Below are 15,060 nucleotides of genomic sequence, written 5' to 3'. Positions count from 1 at the left end.
CTTAAGTTGATTAAAATTACACAGACCGATTAAATAATGCAATTATACATTTGAACTGGAGATGCTAGAAGTAATGCTAATCTTTCCTGTTTTATTGCTGGTCACTGTGGCAGATTAATTGGAACAGATTGGAGCAAAAAAACCTTCTGAATATACTGCGTAATGCTCCAGTGAATTTACAAATGGCTCCCATAACCAGATCCTTGGTCGGCTGAGAGTAGGCTTTTTAAAGTCTGAAGTAACTGTTCTTAAAATGTTGTGTAAGCTCTTACTTTCACTGGTTTTGCTTTCTCCTGCTCTCGATCTCTGCCCTTTTAAATAACCTCACACACACACAGACACAATTATGTCTCACTATTGTTGTGAGGACACCCATAGAGTAATGCATTCACCAGACTATAACCGTAACCCTTATCATTACAAGTATATCCTTAACCGTAACCCTGACATAAACCTAATTCAAACCCTAACCCTGAAACCAAGTCCCAACCCTCAAAAACCCATTTGAAGTTGTGAAGACTAGTCAAAATATCCTAACAAGGCCAAAATGTCCACACAAGTATGGTATCAGAGTAAAACGTGTACACACACACACACACACACACACACGCACACACACACACACACACACACAGTGTCTTGCGCAACTCTATGATAAGTCATCCTAGTCTGCTGATGACAGGCAATAAAATTCAGTCCAGACTGCAAGAGAGAGAAGTTTGAGAAATGCCTAACATTTTGTACTGTGCAGCACTGAGTGCTCTACATCTGTTTTAGTGTCGGTGCTTTTCTTTTCTATTAGTGCTCAGAATTGAGTTCAATATGTGTTCTTCTTCTATCTCTTTGTTGGGAAGCTTCTTTTTTTGTAAGGAAATTCATTCTCATTCAGACTATGTTTTGTTTTTGTGTTCAATAAATATTTAGGATTCTTTGTGTAGTTTATATATTTATAACTTTCAAACAGTCTTGGTGTCCCTGTCCTCTTTTTGTTTTGCTGTCAGTAACCCATGGTGCATCACAGCTCCCTGCACCTCACTATAGTCTTAATTGTAATTAAGGGATTATCGACAAGCTTGTCTTTTAGTTTAGTTGTGCAAGAGAGTCGTACTGATCTTCTGGCATTCCAATTGATTTTGTGTTGACACAGTTAAGTAATGTGGGCATTGACTTTTCAAAATGCCTGAGGCTGCAAGGGATCTGGTAAATCAAAGTGTGAATAAAACACCCAGAGCAAAGCTTAGATTGAATGGCTTCTAACAACTTCATTAAAATACATTTCAAAGATCCAGCTTGAATAAACAATTTTAAAACAGCATGCCACACCCAGACTTCCAGAGCGAGTGGGTCCAGTTTCTCATAAACTCCTAGAAACCCCCTATGCTGTGTGTGTGGGTGTGGAGACATTCACGTCCTTAACAATGGAGCTGTGTAGGCCAGATTAATGACTTATCCCTGTGCCCTCTAACAAATGTCGCTGGAGGACAAGACACCCAATCAAGCGGCACTACAAGTGAATAGATTAGTGTCTTTTCCTTTTTTCCAAATGTCTTTCAGACACACTCACACACACACTTCTCATTCTGTAGCCATAGTGAGGTAGTCAGGTTTCATTTAACACAGATCTGCTAATAGCACTGTTCTCCTGTCACTTCTTACGTCATCATGCACAGAAGTATTGTATAAGCTATGTCTTAGCCAGTGAGCAATATTTACACATACAGTATTGTGTCTATATGCATAATGTCACGCAAACCATTATTACATAATTTTGGTGACTTCTTACATATACCGCTGATTTTATAGGCTTGTGTGTGTGTGTGGGTGGTACACAGTGTTTGTTTTTTCACCCATTAGCTTGGAATCTGTGGTCTTCATCCTGTGGCTTTAAACTTGCTGATATAGATTGATTTTTCACATAACTTCTCTCTTCATATCCGTAAAAAGAAATTCAGTTGAAATTCAAATGGTCTAAGCTTAAGACCTGAAAACAATTTTATAATTAGAGTTATCAACTGTTTGATCAAAATCATTATAAAATAACTTATATTATAGTAAGATAATTAAACACTGCCAGTGAAAATATGTTAAAAGCTGTTCTGGGCAAGACAGGTTTTCTGAGCCAAGTAGTTTCTTTAAGCAGGAGCAGACACGCGCCCATGGACTCTTCTCACTCCTGCCAAGATAACATGGAGCCTTCCGGCCTGGGGAGAGGTAGGAAACTATCCCTACTCAATCTTAGTGGTGGTGGCTTACAGCATCAGCATGCCACTGCACAAAGCATTGAGTGTGTGAAGCTGCTCAGTCAAGTCCAGAGCCCAAACAACCCCAAGAAGTCTCATAGGTGTTCTAGGACATGCAGAGCATGGGAATACTGAGACATATTTTGTTTTCACAGTCTGGTAAATTTCACTCTTCTCTCTAGCCTGAATTTCCAACCACAATTGGTTTTCACCCAGAGATGCAAATGTTCACATTTTGTCTTGTTGTCTTGTTGGTATGCAGAAGTGATGCAGTCTCTCCATGTCTGACATCTTTCATGGGGTTTGTCTTGCTTGTGATTTATGCAGAGGACAAGGTAGATTGCCAGTCTCTTGTCTAACAGCTTTTGCTTTTCCTAGCTCCTATCTGCCCCAATCCGGTTTAGACCAAGAGTCAACATCATGGTCACAATATATGTACTAGCTTGTGTTTACACTGTGTTTCGTTCACTATAATTACACCATGAGGCCATGAGGAAAAGAGAGACAGTGAGAGACAGTGAGAGACAGTGAGAGACAGTGAGACACAGTGAGACACAGTGAGACACAGTGAGACACAGTGAGAGACAGAGAGAGACAGAGACAGAGAGAGAGAGAGACAAGAATCCATCTCCCACTTATTCCACAGACTTTGAAATTTCCCTAGAAAGTCTTACCATTAAAAACCTAAAGCTTAAAATGTGTTTTTTATTTTTACTGTGTGCTAGTGTGATTATATCAGTTCATCACTTTATGCTCTACTTCCTGTCAGTGACAAACAGATAATGGACAACATGAGGAAATCTGTCTTAAACCTGTTTGTCATAAATATTTGCTCCTCACAATCTTGACTTTTTATTTGTGGTCTTGTATTGGGTCTTCAGTGGCTAATCTGCCTTAGGTTTTATAGAAAAAACACATTATCAATCTGTTTTTTTTTTAAATATTAGGTAACCTTTAAAATATCTGATAACACGATGCATTGTACACTTTTAGGAAATCATAATACGATGTTAAAGGGCTATAATGAATTTACAACTATATTGTCCTTTAAAGTAGTCAGATTAAAACAGAGAAAAGGGGATGTGAAAGCAAAGAACAAGCACCCCTGTTTTTGACTTCACTTCAGTTCTCTTTAATAGAGGGCTTGAAATGCCAGTTATAAGCATTTCTTGCAGATGCAATTGAATGAGGTGTAGTGGTACGTTGTTATTTCTGAAGCTGGATTTGTCATACTTTAATCCCCTGAAGCTTCTCTCTACTGTGCAGACAACTTTAACCAACTCTAATCCAACCTTAAATACTGTACTTTCCTCAATTGGCTGCTTTCTATCTGCTGATATTAAAGAATAATAATGGTTAATATAAATAAGGCTGTGCATTATCTGGCAGTTTGTTGCATAACATTTAAACATGTAGCATGTTTAACTGTTCATTCATGACCCTTGGAACAGCGAATAATGAAACAATCTCAACTAAAGGTTCATTTTATCACTTATTCACATCAGCAGATTGGATTTAATCAGTTGTTATAAAACTGTAGATGTTTAAAAATCGATGCTACCAAGCTTATCAATATCTTACATTTAATACATGAATCCTTTTTGCTTTTATATAACATCCCCAAGTCAGCAAGTATGTGTGTCTATGATTCAGAAATACAAGAGGCTGTGAAGAAAAACACTTTTGGTTACACAAGACATGACTTTCCTAGGGGCAGGGCTGCTGGCTGTGTTTGGCAAAATGGTAAATAATTATCAGTCTTGTTCAGAGTCAGGGTTTTTAATACCCTCTCATATGTCTCAAGAAGGAGCAGTTCTCTTTCTCCACAGCTGTCTGTAGGTAGACACTCAGTTTTATCCTCATCATCTCTCTAGTGTTTCCATGATGTACTCTTATTGCCTCCATTCGTCTTAGTAACTACCCTGGCACTGTGGGGTGATAGAGGGGTCATTTTCCTTGCTTTATTTCCAGTAGTGTCGCTGCCTCCTGAAACACTGATAATTTGGAGAGGTTGAATGGCTTTTGTAGGCACAGCCAGGTGATCCACCAGGAGACCTAAATATTTAAAGATGTAGTTTATATTTGTTTCCTCCTCTTTTGCTATATTACTACAGTATGTAGTGCAGTATGACAGGGCCAGTGGGAGAAATGATTGATACACAAGAACTTGGGCCACACCAGAATTGAAAGGAACACTCATTCCCACCACTAAAATGCAGTAGACAGGATCAGATGGTGGAGACACCATGATGCTAGATGGACATAATCAGCTTTTGTTTATAGCTTTTGATAATGTAGTTCGGGCTTCATATATTCAATTGCCATGGAACTGTAGATGAGTTGAAGTAATAGTGAAAATGCTTTATTTGCACAGTGAGTGCTAATCAATCAAAGTCCAGTTTTGTGTGTCTGTGTGCATTGAGAGGTAGATAAAATTGCCAAAATTCATCATTTGTTGTTTTTGCACAGTTTGTAGCAGCACAATCATACAGTGAGATCATAATAGTGTGTGTGGTTTTCACTGCTCCTCCTTTTACACACACACACACACACACACACACACACACACTTACAAAAAACAAAGTACATGTTGTTATGAATGTATACTACACACTCCTTTCTTGGGGTTGCATTTACTTCTGGCACCAAATGTCTGGGTGGGAGGAGTCTAAGAGGATTCAGCTCCATAGGCCTCCTGACACTCCTTCGGCAGTCTGTGGGCATGCTTCCACTAATTGTTCCTTTTCTGCTTTAAGCACTTTTTTTCTTTTCTGAGCTCCCTCACTTTGTCTTTCTAGAAAACGATACTGATCAGTTTATTCTACTGGCTGGAGTTTTTGTCTGTCTGATGCTACCCTGCAGATATTTGACTTCATGGGAAGCAAGTAGAGCAGAGTGGCTTTGGAACATCATTGGTTTGCTTTTCAAAAACACAGGAAGCCAGGCAAAGGCCTGCTCTGGCTTGTGATGGCAGAAGAGCAAATCTGCAGAGCAGACAAGAGAAGTGTGGGATGTAAAGAATGAGGAACAAAATACGAGTTTGAGTGCTGTGGAAAGAGAACTGACTGTGTTGTCCTGGGCTTGCCACACACATTTTAATGTGTTACACGACATGTTTCTTTCTGTTGATTTGTTTTCTGAATTCTCTTTCTCCTTTTCTTGACTATTTTACTTCTGAATTGCATATCAAAGCATGTGTTGTGACATCATGTGTCTTCTCCCCTTTCTTGTTAAAGCCAAGGGGCAAGAGGCTTAGTTAATTTGCAGAATGAACTTTTCTTACAGGATTTGATCTGGTTTTGCGTTACATTAACTCAGTTCATGTAACTGACTCAGTTCAGCTCAGTTGTTTGTAAGGTTCAAGAGGTGACATGTCCACGTGACTGGAAAGTTAAAGCCTTATTTTGTCCCTGAGTGATTTGGATTTTTTAGATGCATGAAAATATGATTTGAACACATGTCGGACAGGACTAAAAGCATTTTTGGGGAAGAATGTTAAAAAAAAAAAAAAAAAAAAATCTCTGGCTCGCTGCATCAACTCATGACTCAAATAAAAACCGACATGTGTTTTGATAAGGAAGCAGTGTTTTCAAGCAGAAAGGCTGATCTTGTTTGCTTCCCTAGGCGGAAGAGGTGAAGGCACTAAGGCCACTATTTGGGAGAGACTGCCATGCAACAACATTGTTATTGGCCTGGACCGACAGACGTTGTGAGGGAAATTGATAAAGCTACAAGTTAATCCTAGTCTGTAGTTATAAATGACAATGGAGTAATAATTAAAAAAAAAAGTAAGGTATCAGCAGTTGTTAGCCAGCTTCCAAAAGCATGAATGTTAGAGGTGTTATGTATTGTCAAACTATGCAGTGACCTCTCCATCTGTAGATTTATTATTTTTAATTCTCTAAATATCACAAGCAGTATTTTAAGGATTTGACATCTGCAGTACAGTTCAGTAGAAGTTGTAGGAAGGTTGGCAACTTTTCTGTTTGGGTAAAGCCATGAGAAATCAAGTCAGTGTGTTCCACCTGCCATCTGTTATTAGATTTACACCAGCACATGTTGAACCTGTGTTTGACAGTGCTAAGCTACTTCAATCGTAATGACCCACAGTTTCCCCATATCCAGCTGCTTCTACAAGATATGGGCATGACATGCAATTCAGGTCGTGCGTCATGATCCATTCTGTCGTCAGCCAGTTAATTGGTTGTGCTGTGTCAACGTTTTCTCAACGAGAAACGTGCATTAGGAGCACAGCTATGATCTTGTGGTGGGATTCCCGTGCAGGTCATACCACACAGAATAACCCTTTTTCCACTGCTGTCTGTGCAGTATTTCTTTATGTATGGGATCCTGTCTGTGCAGTTTATGACTTACAGAGTAGACGTGGGGAGTCAAACACCACAGAGACATGCCTTTTGCTCTTTGTCTATCCTGTATTTCTTCTTTGTCAGAACAAAGCTCTCCGTTGTTTGTGCTTGGTCCTAAGGGTACAGATTGCATCCGAGGATCAAGAGAGAAAGAGAGAGTCAGAGAGGGCTTTTTGTCCCCAGATTGAATAGCCATTACACTCACAGCCCACATTAAAGAGACACGGCTCCTGCCTAACAGCCTCTCACTCTCCAGGGGGTTCAGAGACTTGGGACTTGCGTAAAGGGCAACATGTGTATAGACTGCATAATAATGGGTGAATTATGAACATGCAAGGAATTACTTACTCATGTTTGTAAATTTGCGTTTGTTGTGTATTTATAGTACATGATGTGATGTGCAAGGAGATGGTAGACATACAAAACAGGAATATAAAAAGGGGGAGGGAGCAGTCAACTGAGGGTTGGTTACAGGCTTGTTTTGGGTCTGGGGGTGGACTGTTTACTGCCATCTGACTGCACAGTGAGCAAGGAAGTGAGCTAGATAGTGCTGAACAGTGGACATTACATAATACAGTGTAGTTGTTGAGGCAGGATGACAGGGGATGGAGGGATTGTGGGATGGACAGCAGTGGGTTCTCTATTAATAGTATGTATGGATGGAGCAGCTGTCAGGGCTGCACAGCGGCTGGATGATCATCACGGCAGCCTAGACAGTTCCAATAGTCTCAGTTGTCACAACGTTACCTCATTATGTAGGATAGACCAGTTAGACAACTTTTTCCATCTTCAGAAGGCCTCATCTAAATCTTCATCTATGATTTCTTATGGTTCAGCATAACACTAAATCTACATAAGCAGTACACATTCCCATTCCCCTTTAGAGGTAGTCAGATCCTTTGAGCCTGTTTAAGGCCCAAAGCGAAAAGGAAAGAGAGATTCATATCAGAACACGTGACTGAAAAATGTATGTTTACAAGGCTCTTGTGGTTTTGTGGTTCCCATCTCATTCTCTGTCAGCCTCCCCCAAATGCTCACTCTCTGAATGTGCAAGTGGATGAGTGATGCAAACCTATGTTTTAGAGATGAATGCATAAAAAGCTTTGCCTTAGAAGACGTCTGTCTCATGTTTGGAAACATTACCCCTATTTTTAGTCTGCATTTCTCTACCTGCTGTGTGCATTTGCATTTGCTTGTGTTCGGAAGAGACAGAGACAGGCAACAAAAGCAAAATGAAAATGCGGTCAGTGTGTGGTGAATGTGCATCCTAACACGACTCACACACAGCGTGGTGTTTGAATCTGGATTTTGTTTACATGCATTTGTGCGATTGTCTCTTGACTGTTATTCTTCCAAGGTCATACACCAGTCTTCATGCGGTTCTGAAATGCATACATCTGCTTTTAATAAAAAGAAGAAACCAGCACATATGCATCCAGTAAATACAGACACAGACAAATACTCCCTGATGCCTGTTTGGGGGATCATGTTGATCATATTGGATGGATAAGTGCTATTTAAAGCAAGTATCACTGGGACTGAGGGGGAGACCAGAGATTATTGTTGGCAGTGTACAGCACCAGTGAAAAGTAGACCTGCCATCAGGGGCTGGCCAGGCTTGCTAGCAGAAGGCCAATGGAGAAGTGTTTGCAACTCTTCCCCAGTCACTAAATAAGATATTCATTAATATGATTCATAAACGCTGTTCAGATGTTACCAAAAATTTGCATACTTTAAATAATCTAAGACTAATTCACAGTTTATCAGTGTGCACTCTGTAGACCAACATTATTGGCAGATACTAATAATTTATTGCTGAGAAACAACAGGCCATGCATTAGAAAGAGTAATCTACCAAACAGCAACATCAAGATCTTTTCAATGCCAAGAAGAGCACAGGTCTCCACAGGTCTGAATTTGTCATTAAACAGGATTTCTATCTTCAGCAACAAGAAACGCTGTCTCCATTGTAAATTATTTGATTAAAGTATAAACAACAACAGCAACATGGTTTTCTCATTTGGAGTCACTGTTCTTCCACACCAAACTAGTTTCCTTGTTAACTCGTTAACTAGTTTGAGGTTAACTCCAAACAACAAATTAGATACAAGCCAATGCCCAGTTTAAGATGTCTGTCCTTCTGTATTTCAAAAGCTTTGAACCATCTTAATACAAAATGGATAAGATTTGTGGTGCCCTAACCCAAAACAATGAAATCTGCTGCTACTGCCCAGCCCTTCCACTCTTTCTTTTTTCTCTTGACCTTCTAAATCTGCTTTCTTTCAAGCAGTCTGTGTAATACATGTTTTTTTTTTTCCTGGTAAACAAGATAGCCCTCCAGTGTGTTCCCCAGGGACTAAAGTGATAATGCAGCCAAAAGCATTTGAGAATGAAACAGTCACCCACTGTACCTGTTAGAATAGTGCTAGGGGTGCTGTTAAACGTTCATAGTTTGCTCCTTCACAGACAGGAACAGCTGTGTGTAAGAGGGGGCTGTGGGAAGTCGTGTTCTGGTAAACTGAGTCTTGGCTTTGCCAAACAGGTGGTATACACATGCAGAGAGAGAGTGATTAGATTAAGTAAGGCAGAAAAACTGCGATGAAGACTATAACGCTGATAAACATGTCAAGTTTTTTTTTAGCCGCATGTGTGGCCTGCTGGTCGGTTTTCTAAGTAACTTTGTGTTTTGTGGCAGTTGGCCCGGATCTTAAGTGGGCTTGTACTAAATGCAATATGTGCTCTGAACTAGGCAGATCTTGGGAAGTTCTACTGGGCTGGTAACTAGAGCAGAGGTGCTGTGTTAAATATAGTGGGAAGGCCCTGTGGTCTTCCCAACAACAGCAGAGAGCCCGCTATAGTACTGGGTGGGGTTGATGTGTAGTCCCTTCCAAACACAACACTGTAGCATCATATCACCATTTACAGTATCAAAGTGTCCTTGTAGGGCCTAGTGTGCACATCTACTATGTTTGAAGTGTATTCAAGTAATAAAATTTTAAATTTCCACAAAAATTGCACACTGGTCTTGATGCAACTTGCAGCACTATGATGGTAAACAAAACCTCTGCTTTATTTTCACACAACACACAGATAGAAACCCACTTTTCCCCTTTTAGCACTCCCAGCATGTTGTTGCTACTTGTGTCTTGGCTCAACGTGGTAGTCTTTCTCTCTCTCTGTGTATGTGCCTGGGCCTGGCTTGTTGACTTAAGCTGGCCCATATGTTGTTCTGCTGCCAGAGGGGAGGGTTCTTGGCTGCACCAAGGCCAGTGCAAGTTTAGGGAGGAAGGAAAGTAAGAGGGTGTGTGTGTGTGTGTGTGTGTGTGAGGGGGTGTGAGAGAGTAACTGTGTGGTTTTTGTTTGTGCATGTATTTTAGTGTGCCAAATGTTCCAACGAGAGGCATCTTCAAATGCTTGTGCCACACACACACACAGTTACAATAAAATAGGTGCTTGTGCCTACCTTTGTTTATCAGTGCCTTCAGGGGAGGACTATGATATTTATCATGTTAACATTATATTTATTATATGCCATAAATGTGACATGGTTGGACTGAAAGCGCTCTTAAACATCCAGATTTGAGGAATCAAAACCAAAAACCACACCACACCTTCTCCCCAAACACACATACATTCATATAGAATGCACACACAACTCTGTTGACAGTAGTCTCTGTTTTGCCTCTTTGTAGGCACTAAATAAAGGCATCCTCAATATAACTTGCCCCAGAATGAAGTGTCTCATCAGTAGATGCAGACAGATTTATTGTTCCGCCACTCTTTAGCCTGTCCTCCACCCCCCCACAAGTTTAATGGCTTTATAGTTACTTCACAGACAGAGGAGAATTGAAAAGCATGCTGTGTCATTTACAGTATCTGCAGGCGCTGATGTGTTCATCGGGAATGGTGGGGCTGTTATCTGTGCAAGTTGGCAGAATTTGGCAGCCATCTGATCCTAACTTGGTGTAAACACTGATATCAAAGTCAGTCAGACAGCAACAGTAGATTAGCTTCACCACTGTCAGCATGAATATGAGTCAATCAGCAATTGGCCCACTGAGAAAGAGTGTCCCAAACATGCCATTAGTGTTGTTCATTGCTTAACACATGCACACATAGACACACAGAAATACAAGCACCAGATGTAATGAAACTGCGGTGGAGTATCATGGTTCTGCCGGGAAATGGAGGAAGGAAAATGCTCAATGTCAGGAAATCAGGGAGGGTTTGGGGGAGAGGGTGGGGGTGAGGTGGGGTGGTAGGGGTATTAATGGAACCAGGTTTGTATTAGTATCTGTGTATGTCTCTATGTGTGTCTCTATGAGCAAGGGACATCAAAGTTCTGAATTACTTTTGGAATCTGCTAATATGTTAGCTGTTGTTCCAATTTGTGTTTTGTTCCCAATGTGTCTCACTAACACACACATACACTGAAACCAGACATGTGTTACTGCTGTTAGAATACCCCTTTTTCACAGAATTCATGTGACTTAACCAGGACTCTTGAATTTTCTAATATTTAAAGCACCTTCTTTTTAACTACAGTCATCTGATAACATGTTGTACATGTTGGCAGCAAAATGAAAAACAAACAGCACAGAAATGTTATTAAGAAAGAGCCAGATTTCCATATTGTCCCTCATTGCCCCTGTTTAGTGCTGAAAACAAGGATAATGACTGAAACAGGACATGGATAATCTTGTTATCTCTAACTCTCGTCCACACTGTGCATGTGTGTATCATGCATATGTGTGTTACCCAGCTCTCCATGGGGTTTGTGCTGCTGTTTTAGTCTGAGTGTAGAGATTTTTCTTTGCAGTGTGATTGTGTATGTTGGCATTTCATAATTATATACAGCTGTTTTGCCAACTGCCCACTTTCTATAAAAAGCTCCCAGGAATACACACACATACATAACCTATATTTTGAGATGCTGAAGTGTAAAACTAACATCTTTTGTGTGAACACCACTGTTGAGTATTCACACTATCTCTGTGAGATTCCTTCGTATCTTCTGCATCTCTCTGAGATTGGTTTGCTAGACATCCAGCATATTTTCATTAGTGAAAGAAGCTGAGAGACTTTTTTTCCTGTGTTCATAAAATGCTTAATGCCCTCTAAGCGTGCACAGGCGTACGTACACTTGTTGATTCACAGCATACTTTCGAACATGTTTGTGCGCTCGGGAGTGAAGTTTTGCGTTAAGAGTGTGTGTCTGCACCAAGACTCACAGAGGATCTCTGCCAGGGTTTAGGGCTTGGCTGAGCTGAACGCTTCAAACCAGTTTACTCTGGTTGTGTAGTGGAGAAGTCTGGGGGTGGGACAAGGACCTCTTAAAGCTGCAGACCAAGCCTCTGTTTGTGTATGTGTGTGTCTGCTTTATGTCAGTAGTTTGCTGTTAACATTTTACAGGGTTTGAATTTGTGAGTTCCAATCAGTATGCAGTTGATAGACTGACTCATTGTACATGCACTGACCACTTGCTTTTTTCTGGGTGGTTGGGGGAATCCTGGAGAATTGAAGTCAGTTGATCTGTGTGTGTGTGTGCAAGTGCGTGGGTGAGTTTTTGGCCCTGCCTTGAATAATTTTCCCTGTATTTCGATATCAAGGACAGAAAGAACAGAGGTGAAGAGTGCAAAATCGAATAGATCGAGAGAATGAGTCTGGTGAGGCATAGATGTTTGTGCTTCATTCCAGGGTGACACACATTACTGCTGTGCTCGATCATATTTTTATTAGAACACCGGATGCCAGAGCACACCCTTAGAGCTCACTGAACATACATATGTTTGTGAATGTGTTCTGCGTTTGTGTGTATACTGCCAGTTCAAGTGGGCAGTATAAATGAGGTTTAAGCTGTGGGTGGACTGCTCAGCATGGGGTGTACTGAGCAGGGAGGGAGGGACAACAGTGTCTCTCCTTCTCTCTGAGTGAGCTTGCAGAAACACACCACAAAAGCCATTTAGTCTAAGCCCTTTCCATTACATCCTCTTGTACATATACACAGATACTTCAAGACAGAACACACAATATGTTGCACAAGGTTTACTGTACATATAATCATGTATCTCTCTGTACTCTCTGGCTACTTCTTTTGTTTCATTTGCCCAATGCCTCACCCATATTTCTTCTACCTTACCATTTATATTTTTGAAGCTGACAGAATTTTGAATACTTGTCTGGGGACAAGGCCAGACCTTTTGTTTTACATATATACATATATGTATATATATATATAAACAGTCAAAAAAACTAGCAGTTTTACAGTTTATGCCTGAAGTTTCAAACTTATCCTGGGTTTGAGGTGAGGTGAGTTTGGAAGCTCTCCATTCGACCGTTTTCCTGTAATCAATCTACAGTATATTTGTGTGTTTTACAGGAAGCCCTCAGGTCATGCTGATAAGGAGGTGATGGCTGCCACTGTCCTGACCTCACTGTCCACATCCCCTTTGGTGCTCTGCCCTTCCTCGGCACCCATAGGTAACACCACTACTTCACCACCTTAACTGGAAGCTACTCCATTATATACTGATTCTTTGTACTGATGAAATTGAGGAGTTAAAGTTTAAAAAACTGACCCATGTTTCTATGGCTCCTAGTGTATGACATTGACATGGTGGAAGTAACTCTTAAACCTGAAATCTTTAAAAAAAAAAAAAACATTTCCTATTCTGTTCATCGTGGAATACATTGGTTATGTTATTGTGTATTTGTTTTACTCTGTAAAGTACCTTGGTCAACTGAAGTTGTGTTAAGGCACTATACAAATAAATACTGACCTGATTTGAAGGACACTGGGGCTAAATCATGTCACGCATTGTTTGCAGTCAGTTAGGCAGAGCGGGGTACAGTGGGATGAAATATTCATTGTGTAACACTTGATGTGAGTTTACCCTGACACAGGCTGAGCTACTGAATGTTACTGAGGGCCTGTGTGTTAATCTGTATTCAGCCAATGGAAGGAAGTCTTATATTATTAGCACTCTTCCCTTATCTATGTATGCATGTTTACTCAAGCCCAGCACTCAATGCCAACTGTTCAGCCTTGAGCGGATCAACACAGCTCCTTTTGCTGTTGTCAGTATTGCTGTGGCTGCCATCACCATGCCAACCTCACCAGACGGTCAAAGTCCTGTCAGATTTTTTTGTTTGTTTTTTTTTTTTTTGCTTAGCATTTAGCCAAGGATATTGTTTCTGCTCTCAGTAATGCAGTGTGTAGCAGTTCATAATGCAGTTTGTACCAAACAGCTAAGACAAAGTGCAAAGTAGCTGTGCACGCTTTCATTGTGGAATTCAGCAGTCAATAGATCGTGTGAGATGGTGGTGTGGGTTTTAGGAGGAATTAATCTTGGTAAAAAGCTTTAGTTGACACAAGGTTTTGCAGAGAGGAGGTGGTGGTTGATATCTTTGATTTACCACAGTGTAGTCAAACCTCCTAAAAAAAATATATATATATATCTGAAATATCTGTGAATTGTTTCTTTCTTATGGACCTGACAGTTCAAGGCTTAAATTAATCCTGCGAAGAAGTCCAGTAATCCTTATCAATTGTGCATCATGTTACCAGTGTCCTTACTGGTATTTGCCTGTCTCAAAATATAAATTATGTTGTTCTTAAGCTTGTATTGCTATTCATATAAAGGTAACTTTGCAGTTTCGGAGCCATCCAGCAGGGCTTGGAAAGAAATGCTGTCAGCTAGCTACAGCAGTTCAACTAGTGGCAACTGGAGCTGGGATGCTAGCGACCAATCAGTTCCGTCCACACCATCCCCACCTCTCACCAATGATACAAACAAGAACTTCCTGCTCTCGTCCCACGGTGATGATGTCAATGAGGATGTCACAGAAAGCGGGCACTTCATGTTTGAGGACCCCATACCTCGGAAGCGAAAGGTAAAGAGGGGTGGTCTGAAGTAGTGTTCATGTCATATCCTGCATCAGACTTAAAAGGGAAAAAAGTTAAAAGTATTTGTAGATGTGGGTCCGTCGAGCCTTTCAGTATCATCATAATGCTTTAATAGATTTTGGTTGCTATGGAAACATTTTTCAGTCTTGGTTAAAGAATTGATTATGACTATGAAGATTTTATTGTGAAATATCTGCAGAAGAACACCAAGAACTTTTTTCAGTTTGATGACAAAGTACAGCAAAGAAGCAGATTGGAAAACATGTGTGTTGTGGGAAACCTTATTTTTTTGGAGATAATTACAACAATTATAATAATAAAAATTATATACCATAACTTAGATTTAGAAGTTGATAACCACGGTTAAAGTGCAGCTTCTTCGCTGTACTCATAGCTTGACATGTTCTGTGATTGTCACAGCAGCTCACTGTCCACTTCACTTTTAATCTTCATCAAAGTATGATCACATGTTGAGTCATGCTTCAGGACCATCATCTCTGGTGTGCTTTTGCAGTTTTTTAAATCTGGAAGAGTCCTTGGAAAACCC

General features: G+C 40.4%; 1 protein-coding gene across 7 annotated transcripts in view; it reads left to right on the top strand.

The window, feature by feature from the left end:
- slc2a4rg (SLC2A4 regulator) overlaps nt 1-15,060 on the top strand; it is a 35,480-nt gene that overhangs the window by 7,399 nt on the left and 13,021 nt on the right. For 6 of the 7 annotated variants that reach the window (XR_003297221.1, XR_003297220.1, XR_003297219.1 and 3 more), the window contains exons 3-4: nt 12,987-13,087; nt 14,250-14,500. Coding sequence is in view for 4 of the 7 variants with exons in the window: in XM_026331609.1 (XP_026187394.1) it covers nt 12,987-13,087; nt 14,250-14,500 (352 nt within the window). In the remaining 3 variants the exon portion in view is untranslated. The remainder of the gene's footprint in view (nt 1-12,986; nt 13,088-14,249; nt 14,501-15,060) is intronic. The other variant, XM_026331608.1, reaches the window with a different exon arrangement.

This window comes from Mastacembelus armatus, chromosome 7 (genome assembly GCF_900324485.2).
Source record: "Mastacembelus armatus chromosome 7, fMasArm1.2, whole genome shotgun sequence".
Taxonomy (NCBI): domain Eukaryota; kingdom Metazoa; phylum Chordata; class Actinopteri; order Synbranchiformes; family Mastacembelidae; genus Mastacembelus; species Mastacembelus armatus.
The sequence above is the reverse complement of the archived record's forward strand: the minus strand, read 5'-3'. Positions and strand labels throughout refer to the sequence as shown.